Genomic DNA, 9,471 nt, shown 5'->3' with positions numbered 1-9,471 from the left:
CCGGGGGGGGGGGGTGAAGCGGCAGAGCCGGGACTTGGACCCCCGCGTGCGTCTCAGAGCCCGGCTCTTGGCCACTGCGCTCTGCGGCCGTCACCAGTGCCAGAGATCTCAGTGGCCTTTCGTCGTCACGGGCAGCCGTGAACCCGTGTCCAGCACCCTTCAGGGAGGGGTCCTCACGGCCCGTCCTCTGGGCTGCTTGTTGGGCGCAGGGTCTGGCGAAGCCTTTCCGTCCCTGCCGCTGAACGCGTGGTGTCCACGCATCCAGAAGCTGTCCTGGAGGCGGGGACAGGGCCTGAGTCTCCGTCTCCTCCATTTCCAGGACCATCAACTACATCACGTCGTGGCTGAGCGTCGTGGGGCCGGCGGTGGGGCTGAATGTACCTCTGAGTTACGCCAAGGCCACCTCTGGCCATGCAGGAGATGCCGACTGACAGGGTAAAGGGCGGCGCGCTGTCCCGGCCGCGTGGCGTCTGCTGTTGTCCTCGTGGGTGAGCGCTGGTTTGCTCTCCACGCGTCCGGTGGCACCCGCCTCATGGTTGAGGAAGCGCTGGGCTGGATGGTTTCATTTTAGTATGGTTATTCTTGAAATGAGTCTTTACTGCTCGGTGAAGCTTTCCTCTCTCTTGGCTCTTGTTTTTTCCTGTTCTCAGATTCTCCCACTGTGGCAGGAAGAGCTCCCACAGCGTCCCGGCCGGCAGGTTCTCAGGGGACCAGCGCTGTGCGGCATTCCCGCCACGGGGCGGAAAACGCCTGCTGTAACTGCTATGTGATGTACTGAATGTTCAGAGGAGTCGTGTCAAGGATACAAATCACTCTAAAGAGAGCAGTGGGAAGTACTCTACAGATACGCAGCGAGTGCTCCCCTCTGCGTACCCCACTGTCTCGCGGGGAGCGACGGTCTGCTTGGTTTCTCCTGTGCGTCCCCGGGGCCAGCCCTGGGACAGTCCGACCGGCTGTTAGACCGCCTGGATTCGATTTTCTCACTGAAGGGTGTGGAAGGCAGCATCACCTGGGCTGCAGACGCTGCCACCTCCTGGAGCAGGCTCTCGGGTCCTGTGGCCCGGATGTGCGTGTGTGGTGGCACTGATGTGTCCCACTGTCTGCCAGCCCTTTCAGGTTCTGTGCAAAGTGCGCTGCCTCCCTCCTGTCTGTTGGGACGCCGCAGCTGCTCCTGGACTGTCCGTAGGGTTCCATCTGCTGCTCCATGCTCAGGTGAAAACGTGCCGAGCTGCAGTGCATTTGTCCCCCTGCCCTGTGAAGGTCACGGCCGAGCCTCGCTGGCCTCTCGTGTGCTCCGAGCTCTCGCTGAGCTCCGGGAGGGTGAATCGTGAGCACAAAGCCCATTGCACAGGAGCGGCTGGACTGCATGTCACTTCCGGAAGCAGCTGGTTCCGAGCCTGCAGTGACAGTGGGCAGTGCACAGTGACCGGCATGGACAGTGACCGGTGTAGACTGGCGGACAGGCTCCCCACACTGCTGCGGCTCCAACACGGAGTCCAACTCCCGGAGAAATGCAACTCCTGGGGCAGGGCGGAGGTGTGGACAGCGGGGAGGGATAGCTGGACAGGAGGCCGGGCCGCCCACCCTGGGCCCTGCCGGACAGCACTGCGCAGCCCATGGCCTCCCAGTCCCACTCTGCTGTCCTGGGTGGAATAAACTTCTTTCCTTACAAACTACCCCGTCTGCACGTTGGTCACAGCGACAGAAAGTGAGGGAGACCGTGGCCCTGGGGTCAGAGGTGGCCTGGGGTTGCTGGCTGGGGACAGAGAGGCGAAAAGGAGCTGAGGCACTGGGCTGGGACACCTGCAGGGCGCTGTGAGTTTACCACACAACATCCTTGCGGCTTCTGCGCGGGACCCCTCCCGCTCCTCACACGGACAGATTTCTCGCAGCCCTGTATTTCTGGTGTGAAATCTGCGTCTAAGTATGGTTACTGTGCCAGCCAGGTGAGGCACGGGTCCAGAATACCACCTGTCCGGTGCCGGCAGGTTCTTAGGTAGCAGATTCTGATTTTCTATCAGCTGGGGCCCGGTTTTGTTTTACTTACAATTTTTTTAAAAATATCTTTTTTTCTGCTTGGTGAAGGCTCAAAACTTTGTCTGTGGCCACATGGAGCCCGGAAAGGCCTGTTCCCTCCATGGCCTCCTTCCCCCCTTCCCCGGGAACTCCCTCTCCTTAGCCAGCTCCACATTCAGGATTTTCTCACTTAAAAATATTCCAAGGTTTGGTTGATAAAAATTTCCAGTTTTAAAATGCGGTTCCCCTTGCAGGCTGGAGCCGGAGGCTTGTCTGTGTCTGTCTCCTCTCTGCTGCCAGCGCCGCTCCCAGCAAGGCTGCCTTTGGTCCCCTTGGGCCCCAGTTTCCCTGTGAGTGCACTGGGAGGTGCGGCTCTGAATGTAAGATGCGGAGCCCCGACTTCCACACCAGCATGTTGCACGGCTTGGGCTGATTTCCTCTCCTTGGTTAGATTATAACAACCTGATTATTCCAGCCTAGTCCACAGGATCACACTGTTTTACACACTGGCCTTGAACTCACGACAGATGATCCTCCTGCCTCAGCTTCCTGAGTGCTGAGATTATAGGCCAGTGTCACCACACTGGGTTCCCTTTTTCACAAAGCCAACTAAGACCAGAGAGAGGCCCCCTGTTCAGCTGCCTGCCTCTCCCCGTACTCGGTCATCATGAGCTTGGCACTGTCCTTTCTTCTCTCCAATCCCTCCCTGTTGTGTGTGGAAGGTTAGTGTCAGGAATTTCCCAAGATGGCCCATGCACACAAGCGTTTGCAGCCTGAGCACCCGTGGCCTGGTGCCTGCCTGGGAGACTGGGGTGGAGGACTTGGACCGAGCAGAGGCCTGGCCCACCCGTGGGGCGCTGCCTAGGAGTGGGAGGTTGACAGGGCAAAACACCACCTAACCAACAAAAGCTTACTAAGATCAGGAGGAAAGCAAGGTCAGTATTGAGTTTCTCCTCTCCCTCCTGTGACAGTGACAGGTTTAGCTGCGTCTCTACTCAGAGACAGCAGGAAGATGCTGTGCGGTGAAAGTGTGGTCCGGCACAGTCCGCAGGGCTCGCTGCAGGAGGCGTTCATCTGGGCTCACGGTGCGAGAGGGGGCGTCTCAAACGTCCTCACAGGTATCCGTCCCTTCCGCAGAAAGGAAAGCTCTCACGATGCTTGTGGAGCCCCAGCCTCAGGCCTGGGCAGGGCCCGGACGCAAGTGGAGACCTGGGCTATAAGCTTGGGGACAGCAGGGGCTGCTGGGGGGTGGGCATGAGAGGGCTCAGGGTTGGGCAGGAGGGGCAGCTGTGCAAACTGCCCTGGCGGACTACTAGGAGGAAGTGTGTCCCGGTGCAGCCGGCCTGCCGGCTTATGACTGCTTTCTTTAAAAAAGCAAATTGCCTTGCACGTCGTAAGAGCGGCGTCATTAGCTGAGACTCTGGCTCCAACCATGGTCACTCACCAGGGACGCAGACGCGTTCTGAGAAATAACCGTGTCCCAGGCGAGTTGGCCTCTGAGTACCGAGTGTGTGCTTGCACAAACCCTCGCGGGGGGCCCGCTCCACTCCCAGGCAGGGGGCACACTCTCCTCTGTGTGGTCTGTCCTTGCCAGAGTGCTGACACAGCGTGACCGTTACACGGTATGCTTATGTGTGAGTGTGCCTACGTGGGCACCTGCTGTGATAAAACGCAATGAGTCACTAGATTAAAAACCATCCTGTACAGGAAAGACACATTGCCATGGGTCCTCCCCTCACTTTGTGCGCCCTCATCCCATGGTTCTTGCCACTTCCTGCAGCAGCTCTGAAGTCCTATTTCGTGAGTGTTTTTAGTTGAGCTGCCCTGGCTGCCTCCTGGTCTTGAGTCCATTCAAAATCTTTCCCTTTCCTTGTCACTTTGACCTTCGGCGGAGAAGAAGTCTCAAGGTTTTAGGTCTATGGATGAGGACACGAGCCTGCCGTTCCACTGGAGGGCGCTGGCCAGCCGCATTCACCATATTTTTTAGTACCCCTCATACAGACACTCAGGGAAGAGGACTTCAAGGGCTGCTGCCCAACGCGTGGAGGGCGATGGGATGAGCGCCGTTGAAGTGGGAGGAGCACTTTGCGGAGGACTCGTGCCAGTCTGCCTTCCGTCCTAACGCAGGGCTCCATTTATGCGTTCGGCGTCCACTTCACGCCCCCTGCCGGATGGACTCCGCCTGTGTAGGTGGGCGTAAGTGTGTGTGCACGGGGCCTGCAGGGCGCCGGGGCAGAGGGAAACCTGGTCCACAAACAGCACCTTCGCATGCTGCGCCTCCGGGCTCCACTGCCCGAGCCTCACTTGCTGGGAGCTTGTCCAGAAGGAACAGGAGGTACCTAGCTATGCTGTGCCCGGACCTGGGCTACTGTCCTGGGCCCGTGCATCTATCTCTGAGACCGCGCCTGTGGGTTTCTATAGGGCTCAGCTGTGAAAAGGTTTCGCATTTTTAGTCTTAAAGTGATGAGTGTTCTTTAAAGCAGTACCGGGATGTCAAACTCTGGCCCCGATTTACCTTTCGTGTTGTCAGTAGCGACATCTAGTGGTTCTGTCCTGAGCATCCTGTTTTCTACACCTTTGGAACTTCAGGGCTGGGCTTTTAGAGATCACCACGTCCCATTTTATAAATTATTAAACATGAACTGAAAACTCATACGTATTATATCCAGATTCATGCCACATAATAAATAAAACCTGTATCTTTGAGTTGTTTTCTTGGATTAATAGGAAACGTCGAATAAGCCACTACTCATCAAGAAGCAGGAAGTGACACGCCTGCCCTTAACAGGAAGTCTCAGTTCAGTACACCTATGGCCTTTAGCACGTTATTTGCATGGCGCCTGGTATTTGGTAACACTCTATAAAGGTCTATTGAGTGTTTGAATGGGTGATCACAGAGCCCAAGGAGAGAATCCCAGCGGTGTGGGACTTGAAGGAGTGAGCAGAATTTGGTAAGAGACTAGAAGGTGAAGAGCATTTAAGGTGGGGGCCATGGCAGGCTGAAAGTGCAACCGTGAGTGAGATCCAACACGCACCCTCCAAGGGTGACTTTGAAGGTGACCACGTGGAGGTTCTGGGACTCACTGGGTGGAGGGACGTTGGATAGATCAGAAGGAAGAGAACCTAGGTAAAGGCCAAGAAGCGAAAGTAGTGATGAGATGGTGAGTTCCCATGTCAGGAGGGGAGGCCTAGGCCAGTGGTAACTAACCTGGCACAGGCTCACCACAGCGGGATGATTGTACCACTGAAAATGCTAAAAGGTTCTCCGTCACTGCCCCAGACCCTTTGAGGACAGGAGCTCGGGTGAGAGGACAGGAAAACCCTGCAACTGTGCCTCAGGTTCTGTAGTGGGGGTCCTTGCTGCAGCTAGGACAGCTGCCCTGTCCCCATTCTGCAGGCACCAGGGACCAAACTTGTGTTCTTTTCGGGAGGACACCCACCCTGTCCTCTGAGATTTCTTTCTCCAGTACAAGCAGCAGAAGGAGACGTACAGTCTCCAGAGACTCCTCCTTCAGCAGGTCCAGAGGAAGAGTCCCCAGCCCCTTTCCTGTTCATGAGAGAAGACGATCAGGTGCACTGCGCAGCTGGCTCGCGGGAGTGGATTCCGGTCTCCATGCCCCACACGGGCATCCCACAAACACAAACCAGACACCAGCTGCGTGCGGCAGTGGGAATGTGTCTCCCAAAAAGTATCTGTTGAACATTAGTCAGCACTGAAACAGTACTGAGAGAGAGGACCAGAAGGAGAGGGTCGGTCCAGCCGGTAGGGGCCCAAGCTGCATCCTGTGACTCACATCTGTTTCCCACCAGGAAGCCCTCTGACACCAAGCTGCTGAGAACCGTGAGCCACCCATTCCTGGTCATTACATACGTACACGTACACTTGTGCTGCGCGGGGCCCAGCCTGCTGCTCCTTATAAATGTCCCAGGGTGGGATTTGCAGGAATAGCAACACAAAACACAGCAAGACGCTGTGCACGCAGCTTCATGTTCCTCATCTGCTCAGTGCTGATACCACAGGTTCTCTCTCTACACGTACACCACGGAGGCAAGAGAAAGAAAGTGGTGTGGGAGGAAGCGGGTGACTGCGGTGTGGGCTGGACGCGGCCTGGGCTCTTCCTCTAAGCCCGCGGGTGTCCACGAAGATCACTGTGAGGTGACTGCCGCGAAAATGCGGGCGGGTTTCTGTGTGCTCGTTCTAACATGGAACTCGGACCTTTCTGTATGTATATATTTTCCAATTTCTATTTTCGTTAGCCCATGTTTGCAGCACATAATAACCGTGTTGCTTGCGGTGAGCCTGTGCGTGGACACAGCACACCTTCATTCTTTTTAGTTCCCTCCTCTCCCTCCCTGCCTCTTCCTCCAGCTCTTGGTCTCCTTCCCTTTGCAAAAGATTCATCTCCCTGACTCCTGTGATCTATCTTTTATTTTGCTCTGTGGTTTATTCATGCTTTGGGTTTCTCATATAAGACAAGCCTCAGTATATGGCTTTATACTCTTATGGTTTTCAACTGAAATAATGTGTGCAACACTTCCCCATACTGTTTGAAAATATTACTTAAAATGACTGATTTCTCTACCAAGATAGAGCACTCAGTTCTCCTGTCATCCGTTCCCAACTCCTCGCTATGCATTTAGTGGACATTCCGGGAGCCGTGCTGGCTTCGGGGACGGGATCAGTGGGGCTCCTCACGAAGTCCCTTCCACCAAGAGCCTTCAGACTACAGTGCTCCGGGCACTCCTCGTGCCTCTCTGGGTTCTCTGTCACTAAGGGAGCTGAGGATCAAACAGACCCAAGGCTACGTTTCTGACCTGTTCATCAGTGAAGCTACACCAGTTACCAGTTTACGTTCCCAGTGGTGGTCTGTGCCTTAGCATTTCCTTAAATCTTTGAAAATACAGTGGACCCTTGACTTAGGAACTCAAGTTTTTTGAGGGCCTTAACTTACCTTTTTATAATAAAAGGGGTTGTAATGTAATTTACCAGAAACACCAATAATTTTCCTAGTGTATCCACTGAAAAGTTCTAAAATGTGCCTCGTCCACCAGAAGCAACAATCCCATACTGTACTCACCATTCAAGTTGACATCTTTGGCCCACAGAAGGGGAGGATGAAATGGAAGGTGGTTATCTTTTGGAAGGAGAGTCCCCTTCCATAAGAACATCGGGAACCTGGCTCTTTGGTATCCTTTCTCTCCTCTGGAGAGTCTGGGGCCCGCTAGGACCTGTTTCTGGTCACTCGGTCTCAACCTTCTCAGAATGAAAAATTGCTCTAAGGTTGCCTGTTTCTGTCTTTTCTTTAACACTGTTCTGTTGAATCATAGGAAATTGTCATTAAGCAATTGAATGCAATGATTGGCTTTTTCTCTGTCTGGGTGAGTCTTCTCTACAAATGTCTGTAGCTCTGTCCATTTTTTCAGGATTTCCTTCATTTTAGAAGAACTTTGCTGCACTCATTGTTGACCCTCCCTGTCCTCTTCAGAAAGCTCCTCAGCTGCCATTCTCATTGTCCAACCAGAAGAGTAATGAGAGTCTGGAGCCCTGCACCAAGACCTGGCCAGGCCTCTGCAGGTTCCTGTTCAGAGCTGTGTGCAGAGTGTCCCGCTTCTCTTCATTCCAAGATGGCATCTGCCCAGAACCTCGCCTGGCGGGCACATTCTGCAGACAGTGCTAAGTCCCAGCAACTTCTCCCCCTGTTCCCAGCAGGGTCAGAGCAGGAAATGTCATCACGTGTGACTGACTGCCACGTTTGCACACGTTGGAATGGTGGCTGGTTTCTGGGATCAGGATTCCCTCTAAAAAACAAACAGAATACATTTAGAGAAATTGTTACGTGTGTTTTGTACACCTACAAAGAAGAAACCAGAAAATTTTGCGTGCAGTTTCAGGAGCTTTCTTAGAAATCCATCCGTGGGACAAAACCTAGAACAGGAATCTGAGCCAGCACACCTGTAATCCCAGGACTCAGGAGGCTGAGGCAGTAGGACCACAAGTTCAAGGCCAGCCTGGGAAACTATTAAAAAAGGGCCAAGAAAAGCCGGGTGCGGTGGCGCATGCCTGTAATCCCAGCACTCAGGGAGGTTGAGGCAGGAGGATTGTTATGAGTTCGAGACCAGTCTGGGCTACATAGTGAGTTCCAGATCAGTCTCTACTACATAGTGAGACCCTGTCTCAAAAAACCAAAACAAAAAAAAAGGCCAAGTCTGGGGCTTAGTGGTACAGTGTGCCCCTAGAATACGCTAGACCTTGAGTTCAGTCCCTAGCACAGAATGAGAAAGACAGACAGACAAAGAGAGACAGAGTGACAGAGACAGAAAGAAAGATAAATCTAGGCCAATAGATCCTAGTCATGGCTTTCTTCCATTACACACCACACACATGTACACAATACACAACCCACACACAGGTGAGAGGTTTAGTGACAGAGGAAATGTGCCTAATTATGAACATAAGGCAATGTGTAAAATACATAAAGAATAAAGTTAACTATTACCTGCGAGATGTAGATGCCTAGAGAGATGCCTGTGACCATTAGCACCTTGAGGCGAGTGGACGTGGTCAGGTCACCTGCATGGGCAGGCACACACAGGCGCACACAGAGCAACAGGGTACTCGGAGCTGCCAAGCTACAGGAGTAAAACCTTTATGACAAACACATTCCCATAGCTGTTGGAGAGAACAGTGTGATAGGGCACTATTTGCATGTTAATGGGTGGGACGTGCTTAACATGTCCCTCACTGTACTCGCTGCAACTGAAACGAAGCAGAGTCACGAGTGTGCCTTCCTCAGTGCCCGCTGTCCAGAGCTGAACATTAGCTTCTTGCCGAAGGAGGTGAGGAAGCATTGTAGGACACACTGCAGGCGGCCAGAGGGCTGCCTGGCTGGGGACCACGGCTGTCCGCTCATCCTGGAGGGACTTGGTCCCCGGGGTCAGCGCTGCTGCTGAGCCCTGGGCTGGCACCACACAGGGAAGGTGGAGGTGGCCCTCTGGGTGCAGTGGTGGCTGTTGCTGAGTCCCTCTCCAATGTGCCGCTCTAAAAGATGACATTTTTTCCCCTATGACACAATTAAGATGAGAAATACTTAATTGCTAAATGTTCCTATGTTTGGCTGTAGAACTCCTGCAGTGACATTACCATGGCAACTAAAGAGCTTTACAATCCCCTGCTTTTCCTCACAAACTCACAAGAAACACAAAAATCACTTCACCAAATAAGGACAGGGATTGTGCTGGAAACTAGAAATGGTTAAGGCAACCTGTGAAGATGCCCCCAACTACGAGGCATAAAATACGGGCTGATACTTGAATATACATCTAAACATATTCGGGGGTTAGGATAAAAACTACTAAGTAGCTGTCAGTGAAGCTTTATGGTAATTTATATCTCTCTCTGTTCTTGGCTTTGTTCAAGACCAAGAAGTAGTGTGAGCTACTCTGACAGCCTTCAAA

The 9,471-nt window shown here is 53.4% G+C and overlaps 1 protein-coding gene across 4 annotated transcripts in view; it reads left to right on the top strand.

The window, feature by feature from the left end:
- The window catches only part of Atg10 (autophagy related 10), a 227,104-nt gene extending 226,115 nt beyond the window's left edge, over nucleotides 1–989 (top strand). For all 4 annotated transcript variants that reach the window (XM_010642752.3, XM_010642745.2, XM_033767871.1 and 1 more), the window contains 2 exons: nucleotides 320–435; nucleotides 651–989. In XM_010642752.3, the coding sequence (XP_010641054.1) occupies nucleotides 320–431 (112 nt within the window). In that variant the 3' untranslated portion in view covers nucleotides 432–435; nucleotides 651–989. The remainder of the gene's footprint in view (nucleotides 1–319; nucleotides 436–650) is intronic.
- The last annotated feature ends 8,482 nt before the right edge of the window (nucleotides 990–9,471 follow it).

This window comes from Fukomys damarensis, unplaced genomic scaffold (genome assembly GCF_012274545.1).
Source record: "Fukomys damarensis isolate Sample0158 unplaced genomic scaffold, DMR_v1.0_HiC HiC_scaffold_3, whole genome shotgun sequence".
Lineage (NCBI taxonomy): Eukaryota > Metazoa > Chordata > Mammalia > Rodentia > Bathyergidae > Fukomys > Fukomys damarensis.
Note: the sequence above shows the minus strand (reverse complement) of the source record. Positions and strands in the feature narration are given on the sequence as shown.